Source organism: Argiope bruennichi, chromosome 2, assembly GCF_947563725.1.
Source record: "Argiope bruennichi chromosome 2, qqArgBrue1.1, whole genome shotgun sequence".
Classification (NCBI taxonomy): domain Eukaryota; kingdom Metazoa; phylum Arthropoda; class Arachnida; order Araneae; family Araneidae; genus Argiope; species Argiope bruennichi.
In genome coordinates this window covers 59,063,341-59,086,503 of record NC_079152.1, presented here as the reverse complement: position 1 = coordinate 59,086,503, position 23,163 = coordinate 59,063,341, and the positions used below count along the sequence as shown (strand labels likewise).

The following is a 23,163-nucleotide window of genomic DNA, read 5'->3' as shown; positions in this document are numbered from 1 at the left end:
TGTAACCATTGAAATCAACATATTATTTCTTTAGTTAAACAGAGAAGGGCATATAAAAAACAGAAAAAAAAATCTATTCAGTATTCAGTTAAGAAAATATTATAAATACAAAATACTTTTTTACGATGTCAATTTTTATATGATTTTTAAAATTTTAATTCAAATTAAAAGTCATCAAAAAATAAAATTTATTTTAATTTTTTCTGTAAGTTAGATTAACTTTAAAAATAAAATAAAATTTCTCTTTCAGTATACTTTTTTTTTTAAATTCAAACTTGTAATTAGTTCTGTTCTGTAATCAGCTGCTATTTAACTAATTAATTTTGATTATTTTTTGTTTTAAATATTAATAAAAATTTAAATCTTGCTTTAATTTTTGAAATGAGGAATTTATATATATTTTGATGCACTGACATATTTTATTTATAAGCCATTTATATTATCTCAAATGGTTTTATGCTGTTAAAAATATGGCATACTTTTGATAATGATATTTTACATAAATATGCATTGAAAATACAGCAAGATTTTGTTTTAAACTGTATTTTTGACTGATGCTAAACATGCGACTTTTGAATTTTCTAATCTCCAAAATTACTGTGTATTTTTAATATAGTAATAATAGTAATTTGTTTTGATTTTATTACCAACCTTGTATTATTTCTTGTATTAGTATCTTATCATTTAAAAGTCACATTCTTATTCTTTTATTCAATAAAACTGTTTAATTAAAAAGCAATAAGCATTTTATTGCAAATTAAATTCAGTCTGCTTAAGTGAATGTTGATAGTTGTATTGATTTGATTTGATTTAGCAGAGTTTTGTGGCACAAAAACCATTCTGTTGATAGTTGTAATGTATATATATATTAAGAAATAATAAAAAAATGTAAGCATTATGAAATTTCAATTAAAATCTATTTCTGAAAATAAACAAAAAATTAAAAATTATATCTGAATCAAACTAAAAAAAGATGCAATTGTATTTAGGGAGCGCTAATGCTGCTACTACTAAAACAAGATGAACTTAACCAAATTAGTAAAAATACCAAGTTAATATTAGCAAAAAGGATAAAAATAGAATAAAAAAAGAAGGATATTAAGAATCTGGCCTGAAGACTTTCTCAAGGGTCACCCTCAAGCAGGAATTCAAACAAATTGTTGTTTTATTTCTGTAAAAAATAGTTTATCTCTAAGGCCTCAATTCCAGGGGATTTTTGGGTCACGAGGGGTCAATGTTGTTGGACAAAAGTCAGACCCCTCACAGAAAAAGTCCCTTGTTTGGTTATATATTATTATTATTATTATTATTTTTATTACAAGGACTATTTGGAAATCTGATTATATAGATAATTTGGTTTTTATATTTTTTGAAACCGGAAGTTTGTTATAAAGAAGAATCACTGAAAGTCATTGATATGCAAAATATTATAAAACTAAGCTGTTTTACTTTCAAAATAAAGTATTATTTGATAATTAATTTAGCACTGCATTGCAAAAGATTAGATATTTTGAAAATTTATTTTATTTCTGTGTCATAAATGACTTGATAAGTGCATTATTATAATTTAATTTTATTCCGAACATATGATTTTTAAAAACTGTTCAAGAATAATTTCATATTTTTCAAAATGATTAAAATAGAAATGCTCTTTATTTTTATTTATTATTTTTTTTAAAGAAATTTTTATAAAATTATCTACTTAAGTAATTGCAAGAAAAATCCAATATTGTGTCTAGATAAAAACTTTTGTTTGAAAAAGCTTTGATTTTATATATCTTTTTTTTTTTTTTTTTTTTTTTATAAACTGGGTACTTAGTTTATCTGTACTCTAAATAAATGGAGGTGATTGTATCATTGTTTTATATAAAAGGTATTATGATTCACACATGATTTGAATTTACTAACAGTTTGCATTAATATTGAAATATTTTTAAATGTTCTTTTGATTCCTTTTTGTTACGTCCTGTTTCTTTACACTGCTTTAGTTCCTGATGATTTATCCAAAGACTGGCTTCCTCCTGAAGGTAGTAATGTGAGTTCAATTATTTCATTTGTTTATTCTAATTTTTAATAAAATATAGTTATTGATCAATAAGAATTTAATACTAAAATAAAGCAGTAAAGTAAAATAAAGTAAATTATTCTTAATCTATGATTAAAAAGTTCTTAATCTATATATAAAATAAACTGTTTTAAATAATCTATTGAAATTGTGTCTAGATGTTCTTTGCAGAAATTAATTTTCAATTTGCAAATAATTTTGTAATGATATATGATATAGCATTTCTTTGTTTTGTAAGATAGACAAATTTTAGGAGATGTTAGATTCTTTCTGGCCATTTTCTGAATGCATTCAAAAAAGCTATTCTGAATTCATTCAGCTATAGCTGAAGTAGCCATTTATCCTGAATGCTAATTTGTTAATTTTAATTCTTTCAAATTTTGTAGAACTTCCTATGAATAAAAGCTGAAAGTAAATGAAAACCTGAATATAAGTTAACATTTGAAATAATCATACTCCTTTTTTAAAAATGTCAATATAAAATATCTTTTGTTTCCTTGAAAAGTTATCTTTCTAAGAGTGTTTCTAATGTATCTGATGTTGTCTTGTGTGTGCTGTTATTTAAAATGCAAATCAATTTGAACCTGTTATATTTCCTTTGAAAAAAAAATAGCTTTTTATTTTAGAGAGTGAAAATCTGGATCTGATATAATTTACTGACAATGATTCTTCCTCTCTGCTTGGTGCTTAGACATATAAATTATTGTTGCATGGTGATGCAAATTATATTGATCAAATATAAATTTTTCTGGCATCAGACATTCTTTCATAAAGAAAAAAAAATTTATACCTTTATAATTTTTTAATGAAATTCAACAAATATTTGCTTAAAAGTACTTTTTCTCAAGAAGAAGAATAAATGAATAAAGTTGAATAAACTTATTTTCAGCATTAAAATTTTAATTTGATACATAGGAAATCTTAGGAGAGATTCTTAGTTTAATAGGGAGGGAGTTAACTGTGAGTTTTTATACATTTCTCAACATTTGTATATGCTTATTATTAGTTAACTATAATTATTTTTATTTATAGTCAACAGTTAAAGATTTGGTGACTGAAGTTGCTGAACAAAATAGTGGAATGTCAGATTATATATACGATGAGAAATGTTCTATGTATTACTGCAGATCCAATGGAAACTATTATGATCCAGTAAGTTGAAATTCATATTTTTGCTCATAAGATATTAGAAAAGCAATCAGTTTTTTAGAGTTGATTTTGAAATGCAGAAGTGATTATTATAATTAAATGTTTCTGCACTTTATTAATAAATATACTGCATAAATTAATTTTTAAAAACCTGCTAAATTTAAAGAGTGAAAAATTTTCAAACATCGTCATTTATTTCTTTGAGAATCTTTTTTTATCATGAGATCAGAATGAATAACATATTTTACTGAAAAACACCACAAACTTTCTATTTATCAGACAGAATTTGATTCTTGTAACTTGATTAATTTGAGTGCCCCCCTCACTTCTAATACACAATTTTAAGGAGAACCTAAATTAATTATTTTTATTTTTACTTTTAATTTGATAACTACTTGAAATATTTCATGTTTGCATTATACACTATAAGTCAAAATATTTTATTTTATACACATAGTTTAAAGTTTATGGACACAATTTTTTATTAATTATCAGTTAAATCCAGGGCTTATTATTAAGATTTTGTTTTTCTTGCTATGTTAAAGTTTTCTTTTAAAGTTTTATGCAAGCACTTTTTATTAAATATTTACTGAATAACCATAAATAAGATAATATTTTTTACGAGTACTATAAATAAAAAAATATTAATAGCTAATTTTTTAATATTTTATTAATGCATATCTTTGTCTTTTTTTACAATTCTCCTTGAAAAAACTAATAAGAAAATGATATAAAGTTGTGTGAATCATGTTTAATTTATTCTTAATAAAAAATAATAAAATTGTTTTACCCCATCCCCCTGCTTTCTTTATAATTATCTTTTCTTTATTGTAGGCTATACTTCTTTAAACTACTTGAATACAAGGATAAATATTGATTATTATTTGATGCAATAATAACAATTATCCCTTTTTAATGTATTATTTAAATTATTTTTAGAATTGTTTAAAAAATTTGTTTTTACTTTTCTTTGAAAATGTAATTGAATTTACTTGAATTATAAAGAAAGAGCACCATTCAATATTTTGAGTTTTATTTTTTATTTTTAAATACAGATCTTGTATTAGAATAAAGACAAATTTCCAAGTTTTTTTAATTGAAAAATGCATGTTTTATAATATCCACTTTGATATTTTTTTAAATCTTGTGATTTTTTTTAGTATTTCAATAATTTGCATTTTGAAAATATGTATTTATCTTCTTTTTTCATATACTTTAATTGATTCATTTAAAAAAAAATCTTGACAAAAATATGCATTGCTACTTATGTTAGTTTAATGATGAATTTTAATTGTTACTTCTAAACAGTCAGTCAAATAAAATGTTGTTTATTTGTTTGATGCATAGAATCAATAAATTTTCATTTCTTTTTTCCTCTCTGCCACATAGATCAGAAAACTTTTATATGATCCTCGGGCAAGAATATATTATCTATATATTCAAGAAACACTCTCTTATGAATTCTATTGCAAGGCTGATGCTATCTCAGATGTGTCTAACCAAGAAAAAAGCACAGATAGCAAAGAATCTCCACAGAAACCAGTTAGTAAAGCCAAAGCTAGAAAAAATTTTTGGAAAAAGAAGCAGGTAAGAATGATAAATTGCAATTTTAAACTTATTGCTTAAATTTTTGCCTGTTGTGAGAATGTGTTGTCTGATTAAGAAAGTTAAACCTTATCAAGAAAAAATTGCATGAATTTCTTCAAAAGGCACAATAGTCTACCTGAATTTTCCATTACAAAATGTAAATTAATCTGATAGAAATAGCTTTCATTTACTAAAATAGTTTATTTCTCACCATTTTCTACTTGACTAGATAATAATAAGAGTTTTAAAATGTTTTTTAAGCAAATGTGTTAGATTCAAATTTTTACTTAACTCTAAACACCATTAACTTGTGCATTTTTTAAAATTGTCCCCAATGTATTTGAGCACATATATACAGCTTTGATATGGCTTTATTTTTGTTGTTAATAATTAAAAAAATACCAGGATTCCTTTCTTTCTTCCTTTCAATATACTGATTGTGTATGTAATATACTTTTTTTTTTTTTTTAATATTTTGATTGGCAAGTTTGATCACACCTGATATTTTTATTATTCTGAAATTATTAAGGCAGAATAATGTCATTTCCTACTGCTTACCTAAATGTTGCATTTTTGCCCTATATATATATATATATATATATATATATATATATATATATATATATATATATATATATATATATATATATATATATATATATATATATATACACAAAAGTATTAGAATCAAGTTAATAGGAAAAACAAAAATCAAATAAAAATTAAACCAAAAAAATTATTAAAAAATATTAAAAAAGAATCCGGCCTGAAGACTTTTTCAAGGGTCACCCTCAGGCAGGGATTCATATATATATATATATATATATATATTCCATGTTACATAATTTCCAAAGAAAAATTCAAATTATTGAAAATAATACATTTACATTTTTTGTGAAAATATTTCTTACTAAATTAGTTCAAATTTTTTTTAAATATTAAATTATAATTTATATTTGGAATTTTTTTAAATAAAAACTAGAAAATATTTAAGAGATTGAGTAAAAACAAATGATAAGTATTTGCTTGGATGTTTACTAATTAAAGTGGCATGATTTATACACAGAAAGAATCAGCTGAAAAAGAGGAACTGTCCTTCAACGACAAAGAAGATTCCTTACAAGAAGATGGAGATACTATCAATGAAGGTTTCAGTTCACCTGAAGCTGGGGAAATCTTTTCATCAGATTCAGAATCAGAGCTTATGAAAGATAACCCTGTTTCACTAGCTGAAGAAGGTAGACTTTCTGAATTAATTTAATTATATTATTTACCTTTCATCTGCTATTTTAAAATCATTCAGCCATTCAGTTCAATACTATATTGCATATTGTCACTTTCATATCCAAGTTCCTTATGTGAAATTTGCTGGTACAATAAACTAAAAATTAAACTAAACTAAAACTGGTGCAAAAAACAATATATTAGCTACATCCAATTTCAATTTGTTATATTTTGTCACAAAATATAGACCATTAGTGATTTTGGCCATTACATCAAAATTTAACATATTTTACTGGGTGTTGTTTTTGGCATCCAGCATAAATATAATAACATTCTGAATGCTTACTTAATTATAAATAATTATTTGGAGCAATTTAATATTTTATCAAAATTAAGAATGAAACCAATTCATGCACATGCAATATATTTTCAAAATCCATTAATTTAATTTGAATCTTTCCACCTTGCAGGAGGAAAAAGAACTTTGTGCCATACAAGGCAATGAATGAAGTACAATTAATGTTAATTGACATACTTAGTAACATAGTCATATCATGTTAATGCCTTTAGAATCAATAAACATTTTTGCTTTTCTCTAATTTTCTAAAATGTTTTGACACAGTTTCAATTTTTTTGATATTATAAAACTTAAATGTTATAACAGTGAACATTAGTCTATTATAAAACTCATATTATGTTTGCTATTAAAAATAAAATATCAAGTTTGAGATATTGCAGATGGTTTTTTAATAGCCTATTAGTTGACTGTCTTATAACTGAAACTTTTACTGAAATTACAGAATATATTCTTTATAGTTAATGTAAGTATACAGATTTTAACTCTTAATTATTTCAAAAAACCGTTATATCAGTTCCTAATGATTTTGATGTGTTGATTTTGAAAATAGCAATGAAAAACTTAGATTGAATGAGTTTTAGCATATATTAACTGTATTAATATAAAACTACAAGTATAAACATGATGTTATATTGGCCACTGGCAGCTCCGGATCTGTCTTCTTCTAATTATGAGAAATACATTTAAAATCACTATTGCACCAAATAATCTGAGCATTAGGTGCATATGCAATATATTTTTACTGTCTTCATTTTATGAAATTATAGGTGTTTCACACATGATATTCCAATAATAGTCTGCTAACAATTACAGAGTCCAATATCTTTGGTTGTATATTGCCATATCAGAAATGTCCTAAGGAAACATTCGGGAAACAGTAAGGAAACAAAATTGTAGCTGTAGGGAAAATTTAATAAGACTTTGTTAAAAAGCACACAAATTATAAGTGGTGGAACACACCATTCCTTTCAGCTGTTTATAAAGAGTTACTGCTTAATGGTCAAATGCTCTTTCCTGATTAACCAAAACTTGCATATATATATATATATATATATATATATATATATATTTGTGTGTGTGTGTGTGTGATTTATTGGTAATTCTTATATGTGGAATGATATTTCAACTAAGCAAACATGATTTGCCACAAATGTTGCAAAAATTATTAATATTATTCATATACATTCAAGGTATTGTACTCTAAATAAAACAAGAAATAATTAGAGTAAATTTTTCACATGTTTATAATGTTGAATTTCACACTTAAAAGTGATTTAACAGTACATAATGATTCAATTTCTGACTAGTATTTAAATCTGACAACTCTTGACCAAATTATAAGAGGCTATTATGAGAGTTGATGTGCCGACATCATAATTTATCTCCAAATGAAGAAAGAAAAGAAAATAAATTACATGAATAAATGAAAATTTTAACATAATTTTCAACAATAGATTTCATTGTTTCAATAAAATAAAAACCTTTGTCATTATTTCATCAAATAATAGTGCAAATTTTTATCATTGCTGAAAGCAAAAAAAGAAAGAACTAATTATTTTGTGCAGTTAATATGAAGAGTTAGAAAGCATAATCTTTTGTAGTTTCAGCAAAATAATACGTTTCTTTACTATTTAAGAGAATGTGCAGTTTGAAATGAATTTCTCATACAATTTTGTTTTTATGGTACTATGATGTCATATGATTTGATTTAATTAAGAAGGTTCCTGTAACAATGAACATAGCAAATATGAAGCTGTTAAAACAACACAACTGTAATATTTGTCAGAATTTCATGCTTTATTGAGGGGAGCATGAATATCAAACAATACATAAAATATTTAATTGAAATAAAAAAAAATCAATAATTTTGGTAATCAAACTGGTTCTAAAAGCAACTAGTAAATAATTATATTAAAAAACATTGAATTATGCAGATAGAAAATTGTAACTTTTATTGTCTGATTTGCATGAATTAGAGTGATATAAAATTAATTACCTAGATTTTTGAAAGTTCTTCCTTCTCCACCCCCTGGTAGAGCAATGTAAATTTTGTTTGTTATTTTTCATTTATTTTTACATAGTTCTTATAGTTTTAAATTTTATTTATAGATATGGATTACAATGATTATTATTGAAAGACATTTATTACCAATGTTATAAAAAATAGCATGAGTGATCAGTTAGGGAACAATAAACAAATTGACTAAAGGACACTTTCCCTAAAAAGTTTATTTTTAGACAACAATCACTTCAACAGATAGTGAATGTCTTACTCGTCAAGTATTAAAAAGATTGTGAAAAACTGTGTCTTTATATCCTTTGGATTGCTGCATGAGAAGTTATCGAACAGAAACGGGATCCTAATAAACAGCATTAGCAAGTTTTCAAAACGGATTAATGAGAATAGAACTTAAAACGAAATTGGAAGCGAGAAATGATTGTTTATATGTTTACAAAGTCCTTCTTTAAAGAGATCCTTATTTTTATATGCATAATATTTTTCTGCATTTTATAATGATATATATTCCCTGATTTATCATAATTGCTTTCTGAAACTCTTTATTTAAATGAAATGATAATATTATTAAATGTAAAAAGATTGAAGTATCAGGTTTGGGAATGATAAGTTGGGTTATTATTTTTATCAATGAATAGTAGTAAATGTTGCCTGAAATTACACAGAATTCCATTATGTTTTGTATCTCCAGATCGAATTAATCAAATTTCTTCAAAAGTCTGTGGAGAATCAGCTTATTAACTGATTACTCATTTTGTCTCTTAACATGAATGTAAACTTATATATATATATATATATATAAATTTGTATAATTAAATATTATTATAAATGTATGCCTTTGTTTGCAGAATCTTCACCACACTGCCCACCATGCATTCGGGCTATCGTTGAGCATTCTTCAAAACTTAAAATTGGGTCTTTGATCCTTATTACTTGTACTGGTGCTGTTATTGGTCGAGAGAATTCTAATACAGTTTCAGTTCCTGACATTGGTGTCAGCAAGGTATTTTGAATTTATAATTTCTGTTATTTTTTGTAATGTAAAAAATAAGTATATATGAAATTATTTCTAATCTAAATGCACTAGTTAAATAATTTATTCCTGATATCCTGATGCTACAAATTTATTATGTAATTGATTTGATCTGTTCATAAATTGTGGTAAAATCTTTTTTTTATATATTTAAATGTATACATTATTGCTGTCAGTGTTTTTAAAAATGATTTGATACTAAGCAAATGGTTGATTTTATCTCTTTTTCACTCTCTGACTTCCATGGCAATAATATAAACTCATGTTCAGTTGTATTCTTCTTTTTCTCTATGAATTATAATTTAGATGATCAAGTCTGAAGGAAAGAACTTCAGAAAGTGAAAGTTTTGGACACTTCTTTTTGTAATTTATTCTGCTTGTACTATCAGTTGAATACCTTCTACTGTGTTAAAAAAAAGAACTACTAAAAGTTAAAGAAAAGGTTTTTTTAAAATTAATTTTAATTATTAGTTTAATTTATTAAGTCTTCCATTCAACATGCTTTTAAACAAATTTGTATTTTTCAAGCTAAACTTTTCAAAAGTGACAATAATTTTTACATATTATTACTAGGCAAAATTATTAGGTGTATCTCTTCTCCTCTTCCTAAAAATGGATGAAAAGCAGTTTTTATGCCTTTTATTCTCATTTAATGCCAAACATCTATCCATATATATAAAATGCTAACATTACTTATTGCCAAATGATAGCAGTCAAATATAAACAAATTATCCTACGAATTTTGGACTACATTTAACGTTTTTACAGTAGCATTGAATTCATTGCTTCTTTTCACTAATTAATTGAGTTGTATAATATTATTAAAAGTGAGGGGATTAACTATGTTATCAAAAAAATCCATTCAGTCAAAAGTAAGAAGATATAAAAGGAATCAAGAAATAAATGTTCAACAAAAAGTACATAACTAGGTCTACAGCTAAATTGTTGTTAATATCTTCCAAGATAATTATCTTACTAAAATGGCCGATATGTTCTGTTAATTTGCATAATATTTTAAAATTCAATTTAATATGCTACCTATTTTGCATTATTATAATGAAATTCAAAGTAGTTCATTAAAATATTCAATCATTTGCTTTTGCAATCATTAACTGCATAGTAGGTTTTTCACTTCTGCTTTTACTTTGCATATATGTACTTTTTAACTTGCAGCAAACTGATTCAATTGAATTCACGTTTCTCAGCATATCAAATAGTAAAGTGAAATTAAAAAAAATACTTTCAATAATAATAATTTAATAGCCAAAAAAGTCAGTAATCTAGGCAATTAAACTGGTCACCAAAACTGGCTAGTTTTATTAAATATCTTTTCAAATAATGCAGATAGATAGTTTATTTCATGTCAATAAAAAGAAGCTTTAAAGTTTTTTTTTGTATGCCTTTATTTTCAAAACCTAAATCTTTACAATAACAACACTTTAAAATTTAGATAATAAATCCCTGGAATGATAAAGGGTCTATTGTGTATAAAAGAAGTATTTTTTTTTTGCTCTAAAAATAATATTTTTATCAATTATTATTGTAACTATAATATAATAAGCCATTGATTAGCAATTTTATTTTTTTTATAGTATCAATACATGTATATAGTATCAATACTTACTCATATATTTTTTGGATCAGATATTGCTTAAGGTTTAGAAACGGTATCTTTGAATGCTGAAAAATGAGATATTATGCAGACTATGAAATATTATTCTCATCAAATAAAAATACATGTAAAGTTTTTTTGGATTGATTTTAAGGGTACATATTCATAAAGATTTTGGGGATAATTCCTTTAATGCTGGTTAAGTTGAATTTTTGATAAGTTAGGAGTTTATTTAATTATTTTTTTATTTCATATATTATGCTCTTTCTATTAGCAGTTCTTCATTTTCTGCACATGTTAATGTATGTATCTCAAGTTCAAATCTGTTATTTAAAAATTGAATAATCAAATTATTAAAATATCTTGCTGATCATACTGAAATTTCAATTTTAATTATATATATATATATATATATATATATATATATTAAATTTGGAATACACGGTTATAGAAAATTTGTTGAAACCAGTAGGGGAGATTATCCCTAAATTTTTTTGCTTGCTCTTTCATAAAAGTGGTATCCCCATATCTCCACATAAAATTGTGGGCCCTGGGTAAGGCTGTGAACGCCACGAGTGCTCATATTTTGTTTTCACTCCCCACATGAAAGTTGTGTGATTCGTAGTAGAAAAGTAACTTTCATATACAAAGAAAACGATGCTTTGTGTTAATTGCATGGTGCTGCAAAAGAGCATTTTAGCGTGGTATTAATGTGGTATGCTATGGTGATTAATGGATGGCACGTAGTTACATAAACAACAGCAAACCGAAACCGAATGTGTATTTTGGACCGACTTTTTACTTCCCCATTTAAATCAAAATTTAATACCGAATTAAGAAATCTCGCATCGTATTTTATTTTTGTCGTTGCATGTTTTAGTTACTGCATTTGTGAATACACAGACTGACACACCGCCACTTTTTGATATATTTGATTCAAAATTTTATATGGATTTATACTTCAGATTCTAAAACTGTGTGCTAATTTTCATTTAACCAAGTTGTTGCCTTTCTTTTTGTTTAAGTTATCGTGTTCAGTTGTACTCGAACAGCCGGACAGATAGACTTCGTCTGGATGGATTTCTTCAAAATTTAATGTGTAAATTTAGTGTAAAGATCACATACCAAATTTCATCCGTCTTATTCAAAGAATTCTTTGTTATTATGTTTACAGATAGACATACATAATTCTTTTCAAATGTATTTTTTAGACTCCGGAAGGTCTAAAACGGGGAAATTCATTAAAATTTTTAGTTTGAATAGTTTGACGGTAATACTACTCTATTTGTATATTACGTATTCAAGAAAAAAAAAAAAAAAAGCCATGTTTTTTATACTGTGAGAACATGATGTTGTTTTGGTTAGGGGAGTTTTGAAGCTGAAAATCGCGTAGGCAATGAATAAAGCATAAATGACAATTTTCATCATCATCTATTAATCGCATATATTTTTTACCTGCTTTTACCAGTATTGTATTATTATTATGTATGCTTCTTTGAAAGCAGATGCTTTATAAAAAGGTTGACTTGCTTTTACTAGTATTACTTTATTATTACATATGCTTCTTTGACAGCAGATGCATTTTTAAAAGGTTGACGTAGAACTATGACATATTAGCTGTTATTTCATCTCAAAATTGGTCGATCTCCAAAACTTAGTTTGCCAGCTAGAAAAATTGAAAATGAAAGTTTAAATATATATATGTAATGATATTTTAAATTCTTAATTTCAATTTAATTAATTTCCAAGCTTTTATCTTAATTTAGCCCATAGTAAGTTCATTCTTTTATTTCGTGATCCAATTCCACTTTCTCTATTTAATTAATCCAAGCGAAACTTTATAAAATTGCTGAATCGGCTAAACGCCGACACTTTCACACGCTCGGCGTGAAAGGGTAAAAAATGTCCAGTAAGCACATTATTTCTTAAAAGATCCATGTGTTTCTCTTACATGTGATTGACATGCGTGGGAAATCCCTATCAGAATCTTATTAATATATTAGCACTATGAAGAAATATTTTCCCTATCAAAATATAAAGTTATATAAGACGAGGGATAATTTATTTCGTCCCTTCTTCCCCACTTCTGCTTTGTGCCGCGCTGTGGCGGACGGGCAATGACCGCGTCTTTGCTTGTAAATAATTATGCTTTCCCGATGGATTAAAAAGAATTTAAAAAGATAAAAAGTCTCTTCACTGTCTTCAAAACTGCATCCTACTTCACATAAAATAATGCTTATATATATATATATATATATATATATATATATATATATATATATATATATATATATATATATATATATATATATATATATATATATATATATATATATATATATATATATATATATATATATATAGGGAGAGAGAGAGAGAGAGAGAGACCGATAGAAAAGTTCCATGATTGTTTCAAACCGTTTTAAACTGGTTAATGACTTAAAAATAATAATGTTCTCACATGATGATAACTTGAAATTTGCGATCGTAGATTTCATTTTAATTTTATTCAATTCTCGTTCAAAATAAAAAAAAAAGCTAACGTTAGCAGATAATATTTCAAATAACCTAACAGTTTTTTCATCAACACATATTCGATGAACATTTAAAAATTTGCAATTCATCAATTTCTAGTGCATAAGATAGCAATTTTATTAGTATGGATTATTTTTCTATGCACATTATAATCTAAATGGCCACTTTCTGCCCATTATACGTTAAAAAATAATTAAAAACTGATATGCCCAAAAATTTGAATTGTTTTTTAATTTTCTCATTAGAGTTTTTTGGTTGTACGAAATGGTCAATTTACAACTTTTACGTGGTTTAACAACATAAAAAAGCGAGTCTAATTACATTCCTATGTGAAAAGGTGGTGTGATGTGATGGCTTATATTAATGTATCTGATACTGTGAAAAATATGTTTATTTAGTATGCTGTTTATACAGTGGGTAAAAAAAGTTTCCGTACGCAGTTATGATTTTGGGCACAAAATATTTTGTTACGAAAATGAAAATTTTAAAATTCATTTATTATTTATGAATATTATAAAGGAAAAACTCTGAAGAAAATTAAATACTTAAATTGAAAGAATAAAAAAATGCCACTAATAAGGAGCAAAAAAGTTTCCGTACGGTATTTATATGGTACATGAAAAACCTTTTTCATGCTGACCAACTTGCATTTAATGATCGGTAGGTCTTCCTTTGGCCTTTATCACTTCTCTCAAATATTGTGGCATAATTTCCATCAGTTTTTTGTTGCTGTTTCTGGAGAAATACTATTCCAAATGTCTTGAATGACCCTTTTGAGTTCAACCTTGTTCGTTGTGCCATATGTTTTTAGTTCACGACCGATTTCTTCCAATAAATGCCCTATAAGGATTAAATGGGGAGACTGGGGAGGGCTATGAAGCTGTTTTTTAACATTATAGAGACATTACTCTTGACAAATCTTAGAGACCGTTGTCCTGTTGAAAAGTAAAATCCATTCCAAGGGACAGTTTTTCTGCATTGGTTAAAACATTTTGTTTTAGAATGTCAAAATGTATGTACCTATCCATATTTCCATTTATAAAACATAAATATCCAACACCAGCAACACTTATACACCCCCATACCATATTCCAACCATCACCGTGATTCACAGTTCCACATTAATTCTTAAGTAACATATGCTGTTTTGATTCCCTCCAGATCATAACTCGATCATCTGACCCACGGATATTAAATTTTGATTCATCTCTAAAAAGGACTGATTCCCAAAAAGATAAAGGCTTGCTTATATGCTTCTTTGTAAATTCGAGACTCTTTTTCTGTAGTAGAAACTTATAACAGGCTTCTTACGGGCCCCACCACAATTATAACCTTTTTTTAAATGACATTTCTCACAATTTAAGATGCGAATTTAATGTTGTAATTAACCATTAAATCAGTTGCAAGTTGAGGCGCACTAATCCGAGGGATTATCTTGCACCTTACACAGGCTATTTCTTTTATGCAAGTGATTTAACTTCGGAGTTCTTCCGGATTGATCTCTATCCTCAAATGTGTACACATCACGGTATCTTTCAATAATATACTGCACTGTAGACTTTGGTTTGTAAGCCATTTCACTGATTTTTTTTCATAAATACTCCATTTTTTTCGCAACCGAATCATTAACTCTCGAATGGATTTCTGAATTTTCATTTTAAGACGATCAGCGAAACATTGGAATTAAACAACTGTTGTTATGTCGTATTCTTCACTCTGACAAACCATCAAACTTCGAATATTTACTGTGGATTAGTTGTAGAGCACGCCAGGAGGAATCTGCGTACTGCGTACGGAAATTTTTTTTGCATGATACTTCGTCATTTATCTTAAAAATTGCAAACAGACTTGCTAAGTTTTGTAAAAAAGAGAAATTTATTGTGAAACTCCCTTTTAAAGATTCATATTAACAATATATAAGTAATTTATAGAGATAAAAAGCAAAGATTAGAAATTATGCTACTTTATTTTTATTTTAGTCTTCCGTACGGAAACTTTTTTTACCCACTGTATGTGTTCCTAAAATTTTTGAAATTACTTTTTTTCCATTATAGTTCTGAAGAAGAAACAATTCTGTTTTAAATTACTAAATATTCTTCTTTCTAAACATTTTCAGGTGCATGCGGAAATAACATTTGATAATGAATCGTGGAAGTACAGCATTGAAGATTTAGGAAGCCAAAATGGAACCTTTGTAAATGAAGTCAGACTTTCTGAGGTAATTTTAAAGTATTAAGTAATCTGTATGTTAAGTCTTGAGTACATTCAAATGATTTGCATCAAAATTAACTTAGAGGAAACAGAAGACCAATTAAGAAATATGAGGTATAAGATTTTGTTTACAAATGAAAATGAAACTACTGATTAATCAAGGTCTTATATCAAGGCATTATTTCTCAATACAAAATGAATAAATAAACCAAGGCTGTCTGGCGATGACCTTTTAATCTCATTAACGTTTACCTGGATATATTTTTTTGTACAAAAGATTCAAACAATTTATTATAATTTAAGGCAATTAATTAATAATGAATTCAAAAACTTGTATTATTGCCAGATTTAATGAGAGTTTACAAAGCAGAATCACGCTGGTCAGCTAGAATATTCTAATCATTATTTTCCATTGGTGTTTGATGATCCTTATCTGAATAAAGATTGTTTTTAATACTATATTGGAGAAAATAATTGATTACCCGAGATGAAGTGTTCTTATTGGGCATGAAATATTTTACAATATTTAAAAAAATAGAAATATTATGAAACAAAGACATTTAGGATAAATTTAATTAGAAATTATGAGTTTTTATGGAATTCTATGCATATAATATTGCTGTTGTTATCTGGTAATAAGCACTTCATAAGTAGTGAATAAAATCAATACCTTGTTCTGCATATATTTAGCTATATTTAAATGAAATTGAAAATTAAATGCAAAACTTATATTATTTTTGTATTAAAATATATTTTATTGAATAAATTAACTATAATTATCAATACTCATAAAAATAATGAATTTCCACTTGTAGGTTCTATAGTTTCTTTTTTAACATTTGACAGTTAATACTATGCCACATATTAAATTGTCCCTGAAAAAATAAATTATTAAGAAAAGAAAACAACAATAATAAAATTAAAAGCTTATATATATTTTTTATTTTAGACTTTTTTGTTAAAAAAAAGCATTGCAATCTACTTAAGTTATTTGAGCATTTTTTAATTATAAGTAACTGTAATATATGAATAATACAGTATTTTAACTTAAAAATGAACATATTTTTCTCTCTCATAATTTGTTAAAAATTTATTAAAATAAAACATTATGATTTTATGAGGAAATTTTTGAATTAATCATTAGTTTAAGGCTTTTTTATGAATTCTTTTTCTTACTTAAGAGTTAACATTCTGTACTTTTTCATATATTTTATTAATTAATTATTGTATATGAAGTTTTTTTATATGTATATAATTATTGTATATGAAGGGTTTTTTTTATAGTTTTAATACTGTAATGATCTCAAAAGTAAAAAAAAATAAAAAAAAATGTATGATTAATATATCTTTTAAAATGTTGCTTTTTTTATTTATTCATTTGAGGAATTTTTGATTGCATCAAAATTATAATCCTTATAATATGTAAAAAATTTTGTAAGATTTTTTTATATATTATTTACATTTATTTCTTTACATTCCCCAGCCTAAACAGAAAAGTAAGCCCCTGGTTTTAAGTCATGGTGATAAAATAGCATTTGGTTCTTGTAAACTTTTAATACATATTCATGAAGGCTATGAAACTTGTGATCAGTGTGAACCAGGTCAAGTAATAGCTGAATTATCTTCAAAAGAAGGTAAATGAAGTTTTTTTCTTTCTTTTTAATTTTTGAATGTATTTTTCTTTGTACCAAATTTTTACTTTATAGCCTGATATAAATTAATATATATATTAATATATAATATAATATATATATATATATATAATATAATATATATATAATATAATAATATAATATATATATTAATATATAAATTAATATATATAATTAATATATATATATATTTATATTAATTTATTTATTAATTTATATATATTATATATATATATATATATATTTAATATATATATCAAACATATTTAATGTATTAACATCACACTCAAAATTTTTTTTTTGCAATTATTCCTATCATTTTCTTTGAAGTCAGATAATCTGCTATAAAACCAAAACAAATGAAAGATAAGATTAAAAATAGTGAAAAAAAATCCCTTTGGTAAGTTGAATGACCAAAAATAGAAACATTTATGACTAAGCTAACAATGAATAATACTAAATAATGATTGTTTTCCATGCATAGACAGAACCATTACTTGTTGCAGTGTTGTGAATCAGAGAAGAAAAATAAATATAAAGAAAATAGTAATGTTGACTTACAACTTACTTAACTATAATTAGGGAAGACTAACAAAAGTTTCAGTTAAAATTTACAAAAATATTAATAAACATTGCCTAATATAAAAATAGTTACTAAATTTTAATGTTAGTAATTTTTATAAAATATTATAACTTTTGATTAAATTTCATCTCATTTACATAAATTACGTAGGAACTTCCTAATTTGTCTAATTTTCATTTCATAGTTTTTCCCAACTTGACTCATATTTATTAAATATATTTGATATTCAATACAAACCACCTTTCATTAAAGTATTTTTCAAACTAATAAAATGGTACTAGGACTGAAATATTTTCTTACAATAAAATTTTTTATAAACCTTAATGTAAGCAAAATTTGTTAAATTTTTATAGACTGTCTTTTGTACAACAGTTCAAAAAATAAGCTATAATGGAGTGCAGTTCTCAACTGATAACTTGATTAATAATTTATAACAGAGATAAAATAATTGGCAATTTTTTAATACTGATACAGAAGACTTTAATATTTGTTCGCTAGTGCTCTTTAAGCCAGACTATTTGATTTAAAGTTACTATATTTGTTACAAATATATTTCAGATAATAGAATGGTATAGCAGAAAGATTTTTAAGAATTAAGCACGCATTTGGCACTTTCCTTCATTATATTCTAAGAATATTGTTGCTCAAAAGGCTTTTGTAAAACCATTTTAAAATTCAGAATTTATTTTTAATGATATCCATTTAAGTGCAATGAAAATTTTCTGCATTTTAACAATTTTTTGAATTAATTTTGTACATAAATTTCTACAATATTAAAAATTATGTAATATTACTATGAAATTTAAATTTTTTCATTGTTTCATCAAACATATGCTTGCTTGATATTTTTCCATTGTTGAAGGATAGGAAGAAGGACTTTGCTTTTTATTTCTGTAGTTTATATGAGGAATAAGAAGGTGAAGTAATAGTACCTTGAAAAACAATGTCCAGTTAGAAGACAATTTACCGAAACAGTTTCATTTTTAATGGCATTGTGGAGTCGCAAGACTTTATTCCACTTGGAAGGTTTATATATGCAATAAACTGATGAGTTATAATGCTATTAAAGCAATATTACTTTAATATCTATTATTATTTGATTCTTAAAAATACTTTGTTGAGGGAATTAGAAATATCAGTTTATGCATAGGCGATTTCTTGGAATTATACGCAACTCATATTCCTGGCAATCATCTTAGTCATCCAAGACCTTACAGAATTGGTGAAAAAACATAGGATACATAAAATTATAGCATTTATTGATAAATGCTGGAAAGAATTATTTTATATTATATTACTTATAATATTTATTGATAAATGTAGGAAAGAATTCATAATTTCCTTTATACTATTTAATATTGTGTTTAGCTTTTGCTTTTACTTACTTGTAATTAGAAAACACTGAACTGGTTCCTCATCCATTTTATTTTTGTAATCGCTTACAATAACTATTATACTGAGTTCTATGTGACAAACTGTTTCAAAATATTCATAATCCATTCATATCATAGCATCCAAAATTTTTCAATGTTATGAATTATGATGTAATTTTGTTTTGTTACATTTGAATTATTTTTATTTAAAGGCATGAATGTTAAAACAGCACGTCTTTAAATAAAAATAATAAAAATATTTTTAAATTGTTCATATTAATTAAAATTTTAAAATTGTTCATAAAAATTTCTCATTATGTGTATTTTATATTACATGACAATTTTTATATATATATATATTTAGTTAAAGCGACTCCAGTTTTTAAAACAAAAAAAGAGAAAGAGAAGGAAAGAAGACAAGAAATGAAGAGATTGAAGAAAAAATATGGCCTTGCAGTGAGTTTTCTTCAATTAAATACTATAAATATATGAAAGAGATTGTAGTAAAATGATGCTGCAGTATTAAAATTTCTACCGATGTTTTATTCTAAATGTAAAATTGTTCCTTTATGAATGTAACTACTGCGGGAATGATTTCATAGTTAAATTTTTTTATGATGTAATATTAAATTGCTGGATGAATGAATTTACATTTGCATTTTGAAAAGTAATTATTTCTTTTTTTAAATGTGAATTTATGTTAATTTAGATGTGATTGTATGTTATTTTATTTATTTGCTTTTGCAAGATAATGCAGAGAGAATATTGCCGTAAAATTAGTGTTGGTATTAGCAAAAATTATATATTTATAAGAAATTAATTGAAATCCTACGACTTTATTAAGGAAGTAATTAGTACAGAGTCAAAAATTTTACCCTTTTCAAGAAGTATGTGTTACAAAAATTTTTGTACCTTGAATAACATGATTGAATCTTAGCCTGAACTTCTTTTACTCAAATCTTTTTTTTTTAGACATCTAAATCATTTCTTTAAGCAAATACCATCAAACCATTTATTTGATATTGCTTTCATTATTTTTCAAAATGGAAATAGTTTTTTTAGACCTTTAATCAATGCTGTGTTGAGATTTCAAATTTAATTTCTTTTTATAGATTTTTTTAAACATTCAAATAGTTTCCATTATCATAATAATACTTTCCATTATCATAATGTGACAAACTTTGTAATTTAAATTTTTATTTTAAAAAGAGCAGTATTAATTTGATACCTATATCTAATCTAATATATTTCCTTCACACTTTAAGCTATTGGAAACTTAATTATCTGTTTGCTGCAGCTATGTCTGCATTACTTTTTTACTTGAAGAAAGCAAGAAGTAGAACAAACTCTTCTAGTGCGGTCTTTTTTAATATTAATTTTAGTCTCATTTAAGGAGAAAAATAAGAGAACAATCAAAGTATCCACTTGAAAGAAAATTTACTCAGCTGATGAAATTTTTGAAGCCAGTTATTTTTTGTAACTTTATTTTAATGTGATATTGAAACTGATCTGGTGTAAAACACAATAATTAATTTTATGTTTATTTCCTTTATAAAGTAGCTATTGAGGTAATGATAAATCATATTGTTTTACAGTAAATATATAAGTATTGTAAAAACCATTTTTTCATATTTCTCTGTACTGTTTTCTGTACTGGCATGGGGAGAATCTGAATATGTATTATAGAATAATTTTCCTGTAAACACAGAAAACTATGACAGTTTTCTTATAATATTACTTAATTCAAAAGTCAGCAAATATTTGATTAAATTAAATATAAATAATACGAGCTGTGATAAACTTTATTTATAAAGGGCCATCATATTTCTTTTCATTTTTTTTGTTGTTATTGTTTAAAACATTTTAATTTTAAAAATACATTTTGTAAATGCTTTTTAATATAGTTTCTAAAATTGTTCTGATTTCTGAAATAAACAGATTTTAAGAATTCGTGGTTTAAGAATTTCTGGTTAATTAGATCTCCCCCAACCTTCAATATCTTGAATGACTGGCTTTCCATACATTTGCTTTTATCCAAATTTACTGACATTTTCATTTCAAATTAAACATTGGTAATTAAAAAAAAATTTAGATGCACATTTACGTAAAGCAGTGATTTTTATCTGATATAGTATATTAGCAAAATTACAAATTTTATTATTGATGATAGTGTATATGCAAATTACAGACTTTTTTTTTATTTAGTGTATATTCTAAATAAAATTGCTTAGTGCATAATAATTAATATTTATTTATATTTCCTTGGACTTTATATGATTTTAATGCAGTCAGAATATATAGAACAGAATTTTAGTTTGACTTGTTACATTAACCCATATTAATTTGTATGTGTGCTAATTTTTCTTCTTTTTCTTTATATTTGCACAATGCAAACTTTCCTTTAATGAGCAGCATTAAAAGCAAATGCCAAATACAGCTCATTTCTTAAAAGTTTTTTTTTTTTTTTTTTTTTTTGGAAGCATTTATTTTTGCTCGAAACTGGACCTTGCGGGGGGGGGGGGAGAAAGAAAGAAAGAAAACTCATAACTTAAGAAAAGGTTAATTTCAATAAAAAAAATCTCTACTGCTAATAAAAATGAATGTGTGTGTTGGTATTCTACAGGTTAAACCATTTGACATAAAATTACCAAATTTGGCACTTATATACTTTAATGGGTAGAATTGTGAATCTTTGGACCATTTTTGAAATTTTTATTAGAATTGTAATTTGATAAAATTTAGCGAAATTTTAATGTTTACCATCTTAATTTCTGAAAATATTACAGCATAAAAACAATTTTTATGTCATTTTAAAATTTTAAAAATTATGTTTTCAATTATGTAAATTCAATAATCACACTACTTCCCCCCCCCCCCCTTACTTTTGGCGATTAATTTTTCTTGTCTAATTTCCAACAACAGTTACATAAATTGTCCCCTGACATTCAAGCATTTTTCATTGTTTTAACAAATATTTCATCGCTTGATTTTCTTCTATTATTGAAAACTGGAGAAGAGAATTTATGTTTAATATCTGTGTAATTTATAAAATAAATAGGAATGTGAAGTTACAGTTGAAAGATGAATGAACCAGATATTTGAATTTTAATATCTCTATGATGTCTAGACTGTTCTCTGACAATGGTCCATGTTTACAACATATAGAACATTCTAAGACAACTAAAATATCACACCTTTAATGTCTTAACAATATGATGGAATCATAGACATTTAATTTAAATGATTTAACTGAAATTAAACATAATCAAGATCCCTGTTGAATCAGCATGATTCATGATTTAAGAATTTTAATGAAATCTTTTCATGTTCACATAATATAAATCAAACTTACTGCATAAATGCTGAAATTTATTGCATGTTCTTTATAGGAACAAAAATTAGCACACAATTTTATACCTTGCCATGAAATAGTATGCAATTATGTGTTACTGGACATGCACAGTTATATTTTTCCTGTGGTTTTGGCATTTTATTAATGAAATTCATTAATATATTTTTCACATGATTATGATAAATTCCTTTTTTAGAATTAATAAATTATTAGTAAATAATGTTTTGTTGTGTTTTCTTTTTAAATAGGCCCAGACTTTTATATATTTTAAGATAAAAAATATGTTGATACAGATTAAATTTTACATGTTAAAATTTAGTTATGTTACTAAATAATTAATAATAGTACTTTTTTAAAGGTGAAATAAAACATCTGGATTTGAAAAAAAAAAAAAAAGTCATAAATCATATTT

The 23,163-nt window shown here is 25.1% G+C and overlaps 1 protein-coding gene across 1 annotated transcript in view; it reads left to right on the top strand.

Annotated features, from left to right (window-relative positions):
* LOC129961944 (angiogenic factor with G patch and FHA domains 1-like) overlaps positions 1-23,163 on the top strand; it is a 95,494-nt gene that overhangs the window by 10,670 nt on the left and 61,661 nt on the right. The window contains exons 6-13 of the mRNA XM_056075589.1: positions 1,989-2,035; positions 3,098-3,217; positions 4,604-4,801; positions 5,868-6,039; positions 9,249-9,403; positions 15,697-15,798; positions 17,275-17,425; positions 19,764-19,855. Coding sequence (XP_055931564.1) covers positions 1,989-2,035; positions 3,098-3,217; positions 4,604-4,801; positions 5,868-6,039; positions 9,249-9,403; positions 15,697-15,798; positions 17,275-17,425; positions 19,764-19,855 — 1,037 coding nt within the window. The remainder of the gene's footprint in view (positions 1-1,988; positions 2,036-3,097; positions 3,218-4,603; positions 4,802-5,867; positions 6,040-9,248; positions 9,404-15,696; positions 15,799-17,274; positions 17,426-19,763; positions 19,856-23,163) is intronic.